This window comes from Bubalus bubalis, chromosome 6, assembly GCF_019923935.1.
Source record: "Bubalus bubalis isolate 160015118507 breed Murrah chromosome 6, NDDB_SH_1, whole genome shotgun sequence".
NCBI classification, from domain to species: domain Eukaryota; kingdom Metazoa; phylum Chordata; class Mammalia; order Artiodactyla; family Bovidae; genus Bubalus; species Bubalus bubalis.
Window position 1 is genome coordinate 57693479 of NC_059162.1, and position 16578 is coordinate 57710056.

The following is a 16578-nucleotide window of genomic DNA, read 5'->3' on the forward strand; positions in this document are numbered from 1 at the left end:
GTACAGAATAGACAACATCATTTCTCCAAGATATCATATTCACTGTATACAGCAGTCATTCATTAAACAGACATACCAAATAGTATTTGGGATGCTGAAAATACAATGATGAGCGAGATAATAGATCCCAGGCCTCCTGGAATTTCCAGTCTTATTAATGAGGAAGATAAATCAGAACTTAATTTTTTTTTGGGGTGGTGGAGCAAATCTTGGAAGTAGATTTCTCAGTATGAAAAAAGGTGTTGAGAGAATGGGACTTAGGTCGAAAAAGAAACTTGTCGCAAACCTTGGAGAAGGTATTCAAATTGGTAAGGCAGTGGTGTGTTCTTGTGCTTTTCATGTATAGCTGCAGACCATTAGTCCATGATTGTATAGGAGAGAAGGGCAGAAGGCAGAAAAGTGGATTACAGGAAATAAAAATCAGTAGAAAGTAATACGGCGAACCGATTGAAAGAGTGAAGGTGAGAAAAGGAATTAATGAGAACATTTGCGGTTAGTGTATAATATGATTTAGGCCACAGGCATAGCTGCAAAAAAGAAAAAAGGGCAAGAGAACTGGAGGAGAGTGAAGGACTCTGCTGAGTTACACGTGATTTTAGAACGTGTGTATGAAGAGGACAGAAAAAGGGGGATGGGAGACAGCAAGAGAGAAAACATCAAATGGGAGAAAACATCAAATTGGGGACTGCTGAAAAAGGAAACGGCACACGGATGCTTGGGGGGAAGGATACTAGTCACCTACAAGCCCCGGGAATGCGTGGGAAGCGGGAGTGTCTGGGCGGTGCCGGGTGGCTGCGAGCTCGCCCCAGGGCCCGGGGGCTTGCGGACTGGGGCGCCCCAGCTAGGCGCGTGGTAGGGGGAAGGTTGCGGGGTGGAGGGGGAGGTGTGCACTGTGTTTGGTGATGTCATTGCAAGTCAGGGAGCGGTGAAATTTAACACCGGCCGGATTTGCTGGGCTCCTCTTCTTCTAGGGGAAGCAGCCGGCGGCAGTCCACGCCGAGCGCCTGCAGTTGCCACCGGCCAGCTCGCACGGACGAGATTTCCGAAGTGGGTGTGTGTACTTGTCTGACAAATGTTCCAGCGCGGGTTGTTTCCAAGGACTTCCTCCCCCACTTCATCTCCTGCCCTCCCCCCACTCCTTTCTCCTCCCAGGCCCAAAGCGGAGGACTCCACTGGAGTCACGGAGTCGCCTTTGAACCGCAAGTGAACTCGAGGGCTGCCCTCGCAGTCGAGCTCCCGCTGCTGCCGGCGTCCCGCAGCCCGCCAGTGAGGTGTCCCTCCTTGCCCGCCCTCCCAGGGGAGCGCTCCCCGCCACCCACCCCGGGCCTGTCCGCTACCGAGCTGGGGCCCTGGGCAGCCTAGCAGTCTACCCGCCCGGTGCTATTTCTCTGCTCTTCTTCCATCTGTCCCTCCCCTTTTTGGTTATTGTTGAGGTTTTAGAACATCGTTTTCATGTGCTTTTTTTTTTTTTTTTTTTTTTTCCATTTTTCATGGACAGTACCTGCACACTTAGCAGTTCGGAGTTGGCTTCTGTTTTCCGTTAGCGCCCCGCTGTAAGGACAAATGCATACAAATGCATTTAGGAGCCCACAGGACAAGGCGTGGACAGGTCTCCCACACGGCAAAATCGTAAGTAGCCCACCCGCGGGGCAGGGGTTAGACCGGCAGCTCTCCCCACCCCCTGGATCCGCTGAGCCAGTTGGAGATTTGCGCCCTAGCTACTTGGCACTTTTTTTTTTTTGAAGTTGGGAGCCGGCGAACAGCCGCAGCATCCTCCCCTTGTCTCCTCAATTTGTAAAATACCGTGCTAGAAAGGAAGCCTCCTGCCAGCGGGTCTCTCAGACAGTTTATGCTAAAGAGATCCTGCGGCTCGGGAGGAACAGCTCGCTGGCTCACTTCCCGAGGCCGGTGGTAGCGGCTCTTGCAGCCCCGGAGCTGGACTCGGACGCCCGCCCGGGCTCCAGCTCCCGTTGCCCTCGCATCCTCCTTCCGTTCTCCTCGCTCAGGGCCCTGGCTGAGGTTTTGTTTCCCCTCGGTGCTCCTTGGGCATCCAGCCTGGGAACTGCTAGGGTCCTCGCGGTCCCCCTGGGCTCTGTGTGCGGAGCCTGAACCATGCGGCAGGGTTGCCGAATGGGGGAGAGGGTGCCCACGAAACCCCGGACATCAGGGAGCTCCTGGAATCATGAGACACAGAGGCAGTTGGTCTCTAGTCATTAGGAGGCCAACAAACGTGCTGCCCATCTGGGGCCCAGGCTGTCCCCTGCTCACTGGAGTATCACTGGGGAAGGGGCTGGACCCCGGTGCGGAGGGCGGGGGGCCTCCGGGGCTGCTGCTCCCAGGGAGTGATCTCACCGGCCCTCCCTGGCACTTCATCTGCTTTTGGGGCATTGTACCGGCTCCCACTGCCTCAGTGGGAGAAGAGCGTGGATGAAGGGTAGGGGGCGCGTGGCCTTGGCTGGCTGTCCTGGCCCTTCCTGGAAGATGTCAGTGGGTTATAGAAGTTTGGTTTTGGCCTCAGGGCCAGGAGGGACGAAGGCGGCTGTGGTCGTTCTCTGCTACTAGGCTGCGACGCGGTAGAGTAGGAAGGAGGAGGGCAGGGGGGGCAGGACCGAGGGTGCCAGCTAAGGGCAGGCGGAGGCGGAGTGCAGAGAAAGACCGCCTTGTGGCAGTGTTTGTATGAACATGTGCTTCCCAGCCGCTGGCAGTCGAGCCTGGCTAGGGCTCGCGCACTCTCTCCTTCGACCTCTGGAAGCCTGGGCGGGCAGCCGGCTTCCCCACTGACAAGGATGCACATACCCACGCGCCCGCTGCAGAATGAATCACTGAGCGGGAAAGCTCAAAACCTCAGCCACCACGTGCGTCCATGCAGGGGTGTGCCCGGCCCCCCTGGGGCAAGGGGGAGGGCAGGATTCCTGACACTTCTTCTCCAGGGTCCTAGATGAGGTTAGTCCCGGCGGGCTCCCGGACCCAGAGCTGCTCACGCAGGTCTCATCAGTTTTCCAGACAGATTTCTCACCACTTCTCTCGGTGAAAGCACCTTGCATGGACCTGCCTTGGAAAGCAGGGTAGGGAGTGCAGCGGATCCTGAGGGCCGCTGGACTAGGGTGAGTGGAATGGTAGAATCAGACTTGGGTCTCTGAGGCTCCAGAGCCACCCTGAGAGATTGGATGAGGTCCTCCACTTCCTGTTCCGCCGCTCCAGCGTCCCCCTCCATCCATTGCCCTCCTTGCCCTCCCTGTTCCCCTCCATCCATGTGCCCTTCTTGCCCTCCCTGCCAGCTCCCACCCCCAGGGCTTTCCCTTGGGCCCTACACGAAGCCCAGGTTGCTGACTAACATTCCCCTTGGCAGTTGTGACCAACCTCGCAGATTAAAGGAGATCTTCAGCTCTTAGCCCCTGTCTTGTCTGGTTTACACTTCCCTTCCAGACGCTCCCAGAAAAGGTCCTGCATATATTCTTGGGCAGTTTGGGGTTTGTAAATTGGGTCCAGATGATTGGGGGGAGGGACGCAGAGAAACCAAACAGAATGGATTACACTGAGGAACTTCTGAGGAAAAGTTAGACTATGAGTAATTGGGGAAAAGAATCTTCCTGGAGAGGCATCAGATGGGTAGAGGATCCTGCGTGAAGGTCCTCCTCTCTCCTGTTCTCCAAGCAGCCTCCAGCCAGGGGCCTTGCAGACTCCTGTGATATCAAGTTTGTTCCATGACAGTTCCCAGTGAGGGTGAACTGCAGAAAATTGAGGGTAATTCAAGATTACATCAGATTGCAACCTCTCACAGCTTCAGCCACACACATGTAGAATGGGGAAATGTAGTTACCAATTGAGCTGAGAAAATTGTTTCTTGAAAAAAATCCAGTTTCCGTAAAGAATTCAGAGTTCTTCAGTTTGAAATAAATGCTACCAACCTCATAGGAATAGGGACTCAGGGACAAGCAGCTGATTAGCTGATGATAATGTCAGGCCACTGAATTAAACCTTAGAGTGTCTAATGTAACCCCTGAGGTTTTAATTTTCCTCCATCCTTTTGTGGTGATGTTTTGTAAGAGCAGGGGTGATTTTTTAAAAAATCACAATTCTGATTAGTCACCCAGAAATATTTACAGTTTTAAAACTAGATCCTTACAGATATTTTATTTCAGAGAGCTGCTTTTATTTTGATTCACATTCACATTCTTAATGTGAATTTGTGGAATTAATGAAAAAAAAATTAAAACTAAGAATGATAGGTACATTGATTTCTATAAACAAAAGTGTAAACAAAGTTTGGGATATAAGGTCTATTTCCTAGCTTGCATGAAATTCTATTTTTAAAGTTGCCTCATTATCTTTGTGTTCAAATAAATGTTTAAAACAAATGGATGTCTTAGGAAGAGGAATTGTACTTTATAGAAAGTAATTTTGAGTGTTATTTATACATTGTGCTTGATAAACTGAAGCTACAGGAGAATGATAAATCGTATTATAGGAACTAGAATAGCTGTACTAGTTTTCTTGCCATGCTTTGCAACTCTGACTTATTTTAGAATTTGTAATTCTGAGTGAGAAGTGAAGATGATTTTATTTTCATTCTCATAAAAGGCTAACGTTCCGTCATTCATTCACTTATTATTCATTTACTGATTTATTCAGCAAATGTTCACTGAGTTCACTATGTGTCTAGCATGATTCTAGGCAGAAGGGATACAATGATTGAGTAAGACAGAAGCACAATTGCTGCCTTCCAATGTGCCCGGTTAATATAGGAAACAAAAAATGAAACAAGCAAGTATAAACAATGAAACCAGCAAAAATATAACATAAGGATATATACAGAAGGACATCTAACTGTCTTGTTAGTTGGGGAAGATAGGGAGGGGTAGTACTGGAAGGAAAGGCTAACCAGAGGAAATGAAATCTAGACTGAGACATAAGTGGAAAAGGCATGGAACTTTACAGACAGAACAGTAAAAGGCTCAGAGGTGAGACAGCATGGTGCATTTGAGGGCCCAGAAGAAATGAAGTTGGTTGGAACACACATTCTAGGGGCAGAGTGGTTGGAGCAGGATCTGGAGAGAGAAACAGAGACTAGATCATGAAAACTCTTTACTTCCTTAGCTAAATAAATGGAGGTTGGATGACCTGACTTCTTGATCTTGGGTTCACTGTGCAGGTGGAAAATGTCAGAGGAGTTATATATCGGTTAAAACTCCAGACAGCTTGATAATCTCATTGACTGAAGATCTGATGCATTCATTCATTTAAAAATCTTTTACTTAACAGTAGTATCAGTTCAATTCAGTCGCTCAGTCCTGTCCAACTCTTTGCAACCCCATGGACTGCAGCATGCCAGGTTTCCCTGTCAATCACCAACTCCCAGAGCTTGCTGAAACTCGTGTCCATCAAGTCAGTGATGCCATTCAGCCATCTCATCCTCTGTCATCCCCTTCACCACCTGCCTTCAGTTTTGCCCAGCACTGGGGTCTTTTCCAGTAAGTCAGTACTTTGCATCAGGTGGCCAAAGTATTGGAGCTTCAGCTTCAGCATCAGTCTTTCAAATGAATATTCAGGACTGATTTCCCTTAGGATGGACTGATTTGATCTCCTTGCAGTCCAAGGGACTCTCAAGAGTCTTCTCCAACACCACAGTTCAAAAGCATCAATTCTTCGGTGCTTAGCTTTCTTTAAGGTCCAACTGTCACATCTATTCATGACTACTGGAAAAACCATAGCTCTGACTACATGGACATTTGTTGGCAAAGTAATGTTTCTGCTTTTTAATATGCTGTATAGGTTTGTCATAGCTTTTCTTCCAAGGAGCAAGCATCTTTTAATTTCATGGCTGCAGTCACCATCTGCAGTGATTTTGAAGCCCAAGAAAAAATGTCTGTCATGGTTTCCATTGTTTCCCCATCTGTTTGCATGAAGTGATGGGATTGGATGCTATGATCTTAGTTTTTTGAATGTTGAGTTTCAAGCCAGCTTTTTCACTCTTCTCTTTCACTTTCATCAAGAGGCTCTTTAGCTCCTCTTTGCTTTCTGCCATAAGGGTGGTATCATATGCATTGCCGAGGTTATTATTTCTCCTGGCAATCTTGTTTCCAGCTTGTGCTTCTTGGAGCCCAGCATTACACATGATGTACTCTGTGGCTCAGCTGGTAAAGAATTTGCCTGCAATGAGGGAGACCTGGATTTGATCCCTGTGTTGGGAAGATCCCCTGGAGAAGCAAAAGGCTACCCACTCCAGTATTCTGGCATGGAGAATTCCATGGACTGTATAGTCTGCAAAGAGTCAGACATGACTGAGTGACTTTCACTTTTCACTCTGCGTATAAGTTAAATAAGCAGGGTGACAGTATACAGCCTTGATGTACTCCTTTCCCAATTTGGAACCAGTCCGTTGTTCCATGTCCAGTTCTAACTGTTGCTTCTTGACCTGCATGCAGATGTCTCAGGTGGCAGGTCAGATGGTCTGGTATTCCCATCTCTTGAAGAATTTTCCAAAGTTTGTTGTAATCCACAGAGTCAAAGTCTTGCATAGTCAATAAAGGAGAAGTAGATGTTTTTCTGGAATTCTCTTGCTTTTTCTATGATCCAATGGATGCTGGCAATTTGATCTCCAATTTGATCTCTGGTTCCTCTTCCTTTTCTAAATCCAGCTTAAACATCTGGAAGTTCTCGGTTCATGTACTGTTGAAGCCTAACTTGGAGAATTTTGAGCATTACTTTGCTAGTGTGTGTGATGAGTGCAATTGTGCAACAGTAGAATGTGCCAGAAACTTTTCTAGGGAGTAATCAGTTTAACAATCTCTGTGGTATTTCAAGGAGAGACTATATATATGTTTATTTCTTCCCTGCTACTGACTGGACTCCAGGTATTTTGATCACTTGAAGTCCTTAAGCATTTATCTCCTTTCTATTTCAGAAGTTGCCAGTATGTTTGGAATTTAACCAAAAGTTCTAGTATGTTTCACACTAGGTTAGGTATACAAGTACTTATTGAGTTGAATTCATTTTGTGTAAGTTACTGACAATATTTTATTCCCTGAATCATCCAACTTTATCCCCACTGCTGGGATAAGAACTGTTTTTCCGTTACTTTGGGAACAAAGGATAGAAATTTTACTATTTCTGGATCTTAGCAGCTAGTAAAGAGCAAAATCTATAAAGCTGTCATGACTTAGAGAATTTTTTGGCTTGTAAATGTACTGTGATGGAAATTGTTGAAATTCTTGATGTATATTACAAGTGTGTGTTTTTCAGATTAGTTTACTTTTTCCAACTGGTTTAAATGAAAATCTCCAATTCACTTTTTACAAAAGTTCCTTATCACAAATTGAACCTGTGTAGGAATGAGCATCAGTATCTTGAAGACATATATCATAAAACCTGGGGGTCTCGTGAGTATCCTGAACAAAAGGATGCCTGAAATTCCCCTAAAGTAACTTAGACCCTTCAGATAAAGAGAAAGTTGAATAGCTCTAAGAATTATTTAGGGAAGATGCCTGGGGGTGGATATTAGTTCCTTAAATATTCTGAGTATGGTCTTTGGATATCTATTTCCTGCTTGATCTCCTCTAGGACTTCACCCTTCACATGTCTGGTTATGTTTTGACTGTGGTTTATGTCAAACTGAAAATGTGGCTAGCAGACCAGACACACAGAGTATTTCACATTTTGTTAGATATCCTCCAATATTAATATTATGGATTATATTTTCTGAACATTTATTGAATATCTCCTACTATATTGTTAATTTTTTTTCAGACCTAGTCTGATTTTATTAAATGTATAAGTATATGTACTTCTGTTACTTTACATTAATGACACTTGGTCCAGACATACAAAAGAGTGAACAAAAACAGGCATGATTTGAATATTTGAAAAATATTCATGTTTAATATACAAACTAGACTTTCTGTTCTTGTTGTTGAGTTGCTCAGTCATCTCTGACTCTTTTGCAACCTCATGGACTAGCCCACCAACTCTTTTGCAACCTCATGGACTAGCCCACCAGACTCTGTCCATGGGATAGTCCACGCAAGATTACTGAAGTGGGTTGTTATTTCCTCCTCCAGGAGATATTTGCTTAACTTTAACAAAAAGAAAAAAAAAAAGGGAGACTTTGTTGCTGCTGCTGCTAAGTCGCTTCAGTTGTGTCTGACTCTGTGCCACCCCATAGATGGCAGCCCACCAGGCTCCCCTGTCCCTGGGATTCTGCAGGCAAGAACACTGGAGTGGGTTGCTATTTCCTTCTCCAATGCATGAAAGTGAAAAGTGAAAGTGAAGTTGCTCAGTCGTGTCCGACCCTTAGTGACCCCATGGACTGCAGCCTACCAGGCTCCTCCGTCCATGGGATTCTCCAGGCAAGAGTACTGGAGTGGGGTGCCATTGCCTTCTCCGGGGAGACTTTGTTAGGGTTAACTAAATATATGAACAAATTAGCAAACTTAGTAGACTATTTTAGGCTACTTAATTAAAAAAAGAATTGGCCAGAACTGTAAGAGGACCTTTTCCCAGTTGTGGTTAAACAACATGCCCTTTGTATATGATGATTTATAGAACATTTTGCTAAGAGCGTAACTTGATCTTTGTCTTCTATGCCAGAATATTAATAGGAGTCTACCATACACACAGATTTTAGGCTTTTATATTTGGAATTTAAAATATAAAATTTATATTGTTATCACATAATAGATGAGTCAGCTAAGACTCAAAACCTTGAAATAACCTACCCAAGCTCACACAATGAGTTTGAAATAGATCTAGGACTAATCTTTTGACTTCTAGTCTATTGTTATTCTTATTAACCATGTTATTTTCTCTGCAACAACTTAATACAGTTTTAGTTTTACCTTATTTAAGGACTCCAGCATGTCTAGTACAATAAGCACAGCACAACAGTAGAAGCACAAAACACTGCTACCCTTGAGAACTCTTACCATTTGCTAATGTGGAAGTGTGATATTTTTTCTTTATTAAGTAAATGTATTATAAGTGTAAAATCATTGGTGGACAGTGCAAAAGCAAAGAAATAAACAAGTGCAACTTAACTAGACATTTCCCAGAAAGCTTGGATTCCTGCATTTCCCAGAAAGCTTGGATTCGTTAAACATCATTTTACTCATTGATAGAGTTGGGCTCTTTATCAAGCTGATTATATCAATTAGGTTTGATCTCTTCTCTGTCTTCCCACTTCAAAGATGAGAAAAACAGTTAAAATGAAAAAGAAGAAGCCTTCCATTTACTCTACCACAGAAGATTTTTTTTTTTAATTCTTCTTTCTCTCTTTGGACATCCAACTAAAAGTGCCCCTATTTTACTTAACTTCCTAAGTGTTAAAAGAATTAGGTTCATAGGGAAGAACTAAATTCCTCAGTCATTGAGAGATCTTGCTATTTATTCTGTTCCTGTTTTAACATATCGATTGTGTCAATTTTATGTAAGAAAATGACAAAAGGTGAAGACCTGTTACTTGCTCAGGTATTTTTTACTAATTAATCATAAAAGATACAGCACATATGGGCTATAATAAAGTTATAATTAAAGCATCAGGAGTACAAAGGGGAGGAAAAGGTGCAGTCCTCTCTAGGGATGATGGGAAAAATTCATGGAGCAGGTGTTCACATTAGGCTTTGATGATACTTAAGATTCTGATAGATGGAGACTGAGATCTTTTAAGGCACTTAACAAAGTTTGTCCATAGAATAGAGAAAAACATGGTGTGGCTGGAGCTTTGGGATGTCAGATGTAATCAGTCCCTATTTATTGCTTAAAAAAAAAAAAAAAAGAAAAAGGAGGTTGGAGCTGAACGATAAGGACCTTGAACACCTGGTGAGGAACTTAAATTTTTCCTGTTCTTCCTTAGTTGTATGATTGGGCCATTCAAGATGGTGATCCTCTTGCTCCCTGTATGTCTTCTGCTCCACCAGCTCCTGCTTCACTCACATGATTATCGAGTCTTCCTAATTGTAGGACTTAATTAGTAACTGCCTACCTGTTTGCCCCTGCCCCCGGTTTCCCTGGTAACTGATGAGCCAACCTGACGGCAGTTCTGCCCTATAAATGGTAGCCCTCTCCACCTCTGGAAGGTTATGGCCGTGTCCTGCTTGGAGTCTGCTGGGTCTGCTGGAGGTATTGCTCCAGGACTTTTTTTTTCCTTCAGGTTCTTAAGGCCCCTTTTCAACAAGTCATTGATGTCTCTGTTTCTGGGCTCTCAGTTTAGTGGCTGGGCACCTATAAGACTTGCAGGCCTCTGGGGTACTACCCAGCAGTTGGCTCTAAGTTTGGGGCAGAATTAGAAAAAGATAAAGAAAATCTGTTCTATATCATTGATCTCTATCTCTCTGTTAGTCATCAAGTTAGTAAGTAGGTACACTTATATAAGGTGTGGTTCAACTGACTTGTGATAATCTCCTAAAATCACCTGGCTAAGGGATGATATTTGATGTGTTCAGGTTTTCCTGCCTCACGCCAGGAATAGACTTGTTAACATGTCTAGAAAGAACTCTTGTCTTCCATTTTTCTCCCCTGAGGTCATTGGGGAAGTCCATGAGTTGACTGAATTGCCTGGTGAATAGTGCTAGTTGTTCTTTAGCTGTATTGGAATGAAGCAGTGCCTTTTCGGTTGTTTCTAAACTCTCAGTGAACTGGATTACTTTGGGCAGGTGAGAAGTGCTTCCTTTCATGTTCCATTTTCTATTAAAACAGCATAATTCTGATATACTCTCCTTCAGTGATTGGAATCCTGAGCTATTTTCTAGTCTTACTGATGCACATGCTGCCAGTTGAAAATACAAATGTGAAAGGAAAAGTGCCTTCTTTTACTCAAATTCTAGAGGATATTAGGATTCATCCTGGAGGACCCAAGGAAATCATTTTCATTTCACACTGCTGTCCTCAACTTTCCTCATTAGAATCACCGGGGAAGTGTTTAAAAATCCCTGAACAACAAATTGAAGTCAGAATCTCTGAGGGTGGGGTTGGGGAGGGCAGAACCCAAGTAGTAGTTTTTAGAAGTCACCAGGTGAGTCCACCAATCAGCTATGGTAAGAAGCTGAAAAACAAGTAGGCCTCACACCATCTCTTGAGCATCACCTGTTCCAGAACTGTGGTCCTCAGGGTATGATGCCCCAGATCTGCAACAATCAGCATTGCCTGGGAACTTGTTATAACTGCAAATTCTTGGGCTCCACCCCGACCTACTGAGTCAGAAACTCTCAGGGTGGAGCCCAGAATCTTTAACAAGCCCTCTAGGTGATTATGTTACATGCTTCTGTTTGAAAACCATGATCTAGAGTAGCAGAAAAGAATTTTTTTTTTAAAGGTCAAATCTTATTTGTGTCATATAAAATTATGTATGTGATTTAAGCAAAGTATTAATATTAGAGTATTTTAAGTACAATGTAACTATTAACAGTAAATATTCTAAATTGTTTTTTCTCAGAGTTTGGTACATACACAATCAGTATTAGATCACTTGGTTAAAAATGTATACATGCTGAGGATCCACTTCAAATTTATGAAGTCTCTGGGAAGGCCCAGAATCTGTATTTTTCACAAAAAACCAAAAATGTTGGCAGACTAACATTTGGGAAACATCTCATGGATGACACCATATATGGGAAACTATTATAGGCTTCATTAAAATAGATGGCTCAACTATTTGCACATGTCAGTTGAAATTTCTATGATTTAAAATTGATTTGTATAGTTAATAACAGTTAAGTATTTTATCAAATTCTTATTAAAAACTGTTCTGTTCAAATAGTATAATTTTATAGTATACATTTTATATACTAAAGTGAAGTGAAGTTGCTCAGTCGTGTCTGACTTATAAATAAATAGTATAATTTTATATTGGCTCACTTTTTTACATTAACATGTTCCTTATTCTTGTTGACAAAGGTAAAAACATAGCTTTGGCGATAAATAGAAAATGTACTGATTACTGCTAGCACAGCAGAAACCTAAAAATGATTCTCAAAGGGCTTTGTCATCACTCTTGCAGAACTGTATTTTCAGAAATACCATTTGGGGAGTTTTTGAGTTAGACTGAACAGAATCAGAGTCTATATTAGCAAGAAAAACTAGATCATAAAATATTTTCAGCATGCTCATTAATTTTTGAAACTATCTCTGATTTTCAGCTGGGAGGTAGATAAAGCCAATTATGAAGACTAATCAACAAAATCTATGAAAAGTTTGATTAAGCTAAATAATTGTAAAGTGTTTTCTATGTCACTAATCAACATGAATGAACATTTTAATTTGTAGTTGGTTTGAGTATGGTGTTTACAATTACACTAATCACAATGGTCAGTGTTGATATCTACAGGTTGTTATATTTTTAGAATCAGTCATGAATCTAGTACAAGTGATTTGAATATAATCTTCAAATAGATCTTATGTAAAAACGTTTAAACAAATAACTGATCCCATACATTTATAATAACTGTAGTTAAGTGACTGTAAGTTGTATTTTATGCCAATCTGCCAATAATTTTACTTTGTGTAAAATTGCATGTGTGGTGATTTGACATGATATATACCACTTATAATAATTTCACTTGTATTAGTTCACATTTACTGAGTTTTTCCTCTGTGCCAGGTACTGTTTTGGGTACTTTAAGCTTTTTAGTTAATCTTCAAAAAGTCTTATGAGATGGATTTAATGAAGGGAAACACTAGGGCACAGAGTGATTATTAAATAGGGTGCCCAAGACACATAGTGACAGAATCAAAACTTGAATTTGGGGCTCTTGCTTTTAATCAGTATTAGGATTAAAATACTGTGTGAATTTAAAATAGCTTCATTCTTAATCCTTCACTAGAGTTTATTTTGGGTTTTATAACTTACAGATCATAAATGTCCAACTAAGTTTTTCCCAATTTTTTCTTTATTTTCAGGAAACTGCTTCTTCATTTTATTGTACTATGTGTGTCAGGGGGTACTGTTCATGCACAAGATCAAGGTAAGAATGTTACCTTGTTACTTATTCTTATGTGAAAAATTGGATTCCCGAAAGCAAAAGTATATAACTTTTAAGTCATTATAACCTTAAATTCAGCGTTAAGGAATAAAAAATTCTACAGAGTACAATGAGAATGTAAGGGTGAAAAAACCAATTTTGGGGGAAATATGACCTTTAAGAAATTACTCATATCTTCTGTCTGTGAAATTACTTACATTTTTAAGAAAACTCTCTGTAAAAGGGAAGTTTTGTATAGTAGAAAGACTTTGTTTGTGACTTCATTTTAAGTGGGAGTTATTGGGGGTGGCTAACTGTGACTGAATTACCTTTGCACTTCTTGAAACAACGCAAGCATATGCTAAATGTTCCATCTAGATTTACATCATTAAGAAACAAAATTTTGCGTACTAGGGGCTTGGGATTTCATTTAATTCAAATGGAGAGGTTTGGAAAATAGTTCAAGGTTTTGTTTTTGTTTGGTAGCTAGTTGCTCTGGTAGTATGGTGATAGTTTCTGGTATCATGTATACCCTAATTTATTCATTTATTAAACAGCATTTAAATAATATTTTCTGTTTACCACATAATATCCTGATTGCCAGTGATTGAAATGTGAAGAAAATAATGCCTTTGGCTCCAAAAAGTGAAAAAAAAAAAAAATACAAGTGCCTTTGTCAAAGGGTAAAAAAAGTGCTCACTTGATAGAACCAACTTTTCAATGAGCAAGGAGTCACTTGTCAATTTGGTCAATTTATTGAATAATATTAGAAAGTAAAATAGCTGTAGGTAGTAAGAGAGCACAGAGGGGTGGTACTCCGTTTGACCAAACTGATAGGTGGACAAAGGTAAGTATTCTGTCAAGTAACACAAATATGAATTAAAATATATCACAGAAGGCATTTTCTAATTGTCTTTTATGGGAAGATCATTAAATCAGGTCGCATGTAACTTCATGAAGTGCTATTCTTGACCAAGTCATTTGTTACTTTAGTTTGCTAAACTAAAAGGGAAAGTTTGAAGGCAGGAGGAGAAGGGGACAACTGAGGATGAGATGGTTGGATGGCATAACCAACTCGATGGACATGAGTTTGAACAAGCTCTGGGAGTTGGTGATGGACAGGGAAGCCTGGCGTGCTGCAGTCCATGGGGTTGCAACGATTTGGACACAACTGAGCAACTGAACTGAACTGCAGAGAGAGACTATCTTTCAATTTCTTGTTTTCATTCTATTAGTTTCTGAGAACTTGTTAAGTACCAGTCACTGTGCTAGCAGGATATATGTTTTCTTCGTCACCACTTCATTGAAGGGTTTTTATAATTACGCCCATGAATTGCTGAGTCCAAGCTTAAGAAGAATAAATAACTACCCCAAGGGTTGCAGGCTAGTAATAAATGGGAGAACCAAGATTTGAACTCAGGTACTTAGACTGCAGAGTCTACAGATTCTTTAAAATTAAGCCTCTTGGACAACAGAGAAGATAAGAAAAGGAGAATTGTCATTATTAATATCTATTTCATGTGTTGTCCTTTGCTGGAATTTTATATATGCTATTCTAATCCTCATAATGAATCAGTAGGGTGATTATTATAGATGAAGAAACTGAGGCTCAAGGAAGGTGCTGGCCCAGGCTTATATAGCTAAGACTTGAATTTGGGTCTGTCACATCTGCACCATTCCTGCCCCCTGCTCCAAATAAAAACCAAAACCAAACAAACAAACAAAAAAAACCACCTCTTTCCATTATAAATCCTGTTGCTTTACAATTGCCATCTGTTAATGTTATGAGTTTAATAATGTATAAAATGTGTCATTATCAAAATATTTAAAACCTAAACAAAGAAGGAAAACTGAATATTTATGAATAAATTTTTAAAAATTCAGAACCAGTGAAGGGAGTATATGAAAGAAATATCTTTTAACCTTAAGGTTTCATTTATAGAATGCAAAATGCACTGTTTTATTTCAGGGTGAACACCTTTTAAGATTTCACATATCCATAGCATTTTATTTTGAGTTATCAACAAAAAGAAAAATATTTTAAAAACTTCTTTGATTTTATAAAATTGAATACTTTTGAGCACAAAAATGAAATGAAAATTGTGGTATGTTATCAGAAACTTAGAAGTACTGTTTTCCTAAAATTGTTGTTGTTGAAATAGCATGATACAATGTCTAATCAGGAGGTTAGACAAATATTTTCAGAGAAATTGTGATTCGATAATGATTACAAATATAATTTGTAACCTTAATACTGCTGAATATGTCTCCTTGAGAGAGATGATCCCAAATTAGAGTTTTCAGAAACAAATATCTTTATTGGTGCTTACAAGTTTCCAAAGCTTAAAGTATCAAAGTATTAGTACGAGTATACAGTTTAAAAATCAAGTTGAGTTGCAAAACATGTAACAGAAAATAATATTCCCTGACCTTATCTAATCCTGCAATCCTTTACCCAAACTCTCTTAGCACTTTCTTTTGGCTTTACTATCCATAGTTCTTAATAATATGCTTGCATATTATATTGGGAGAAGGCAATGGCACCCCACTCCAGTACTCTTGCCTGGAAAATCTCACGGACGGAGGAGCCTGGTGGGCTGCAGTCCATGGGGTTGCTAAGAGTCGGACACGACTGAGCAACTTCACTTTCACTTTTCACTTTCATGTATTGGAGAAGGAAATGGTAACCCACTCCAGTGTTCTTGCCTTGAGAATCCCAGGGATGGGAGCCTGGTGGGCTGCCATCTATGGGGTCACACAGAGTCGGACACGACTGAAGTGACTTAGCAGCATATTATATTGATTTCCTTTTTTGATAATGAGTATTTAACATTTTTACACTATCCCATGCCCCCCTCTTCATTGAGTTAGACAAAGCTGTGGCCCATGTGATCAGATTGGTTAGTTTTCTGTGATTGTGGTTTTCATTCTGTCTCCCCTCTGATGGACAGGGATAAGAGGCTTATGGAAGCTTCCTGATGGAAGAGACTGACTGAGGGGGAAACTGGGTCTTGTTCTGATGGGTGGGGCCCTGCTCAGTAACTCTTTAATCCAATTTTCTATTGATGGGCAGGGCTGTGTTCCCTCCCTGTTATTTGACCTGAGGCCATACTATGTTGAGGTAAGGAAGATAATGGCAACCTCCTTCCAAAGATCCCATGTAGGTACTGCTGCACTCAGTGCCCCAACCCTGCAGTAGGCCACCACTGACCCACGCCTCTGCTGGAGCCTCCCGGACACTCACAGGCAAGTCTGAGTCAGTCTCTTCTGGGGTCATTGCTCCTTTCTCCTGGGTCCTGGTGCACACAAGGTTTTGTTTGTGTCCTCCAAGAGTCTGTTTCCCCAGTTCTGTGTAAGTTCTGGTGGCCCCATGGTGGGGTTAATGGTGACCTTCTTCCAAGAGGGCTTATGCCATACCCACGTCTACTGCACGCAGAGCTCCTGCCCCTGTGGCAGTCCACCGTGCCTCTATAGGAGACACTCAAACATAGTTCTGTCTCAGTCTCTGTGGGGTCTCTGGGTCTTGGTGTGCACAAAGTTTGTTTGAGCCCTCAGAGTGTCTCTGGCGAGTATGGGGTTTGATTCTAAATGCAATTTCACCCCTCATACCATCTTGCTGGGGCTTCTC

General features: G+C 41.6%; 1 protein-coding gene across 6 annotated transcripts in view; it reads left to right on the forward strand.

The window, feature by feature from the left end:
- The first annotated feature begins 904 nt into the window (after positions 1 to 904).
- Positions 905 to 16578, forward strand: part of COL24A1 (collagen type XXIV alpha 1 chain) — a 397241-nt gene continuing 381567 nt past the window's right edge. For 3 of the 6 annotated variants that reach the window (XM_044944759.2, XM_044944764.2, XM_044944763.2), the window contains exons 1-3: positions 905 to 1051; positions 1499 to 1629; positions 12889 to 12953. In XM_044944759.2, coding sequence (XP_044800694.1) covers positions 1574 to 1629; positions 12889 to 12953 — 121 coding nt within the window. In that variant the 5' untranslated portion in view covers positions 905 to 1051; positions 1499 to 1573. Of the gene's footprint in view, positions 1052 to 1119; positions 1272 to 1498; positions 1630 to 12888; positions 12954 to 16578 lie in introns of those variants that run through there. The other 3 variants (XM_044944762.2, XM_044944760.2, XM_044944761.2) reach the window with 3 other exon arrangements.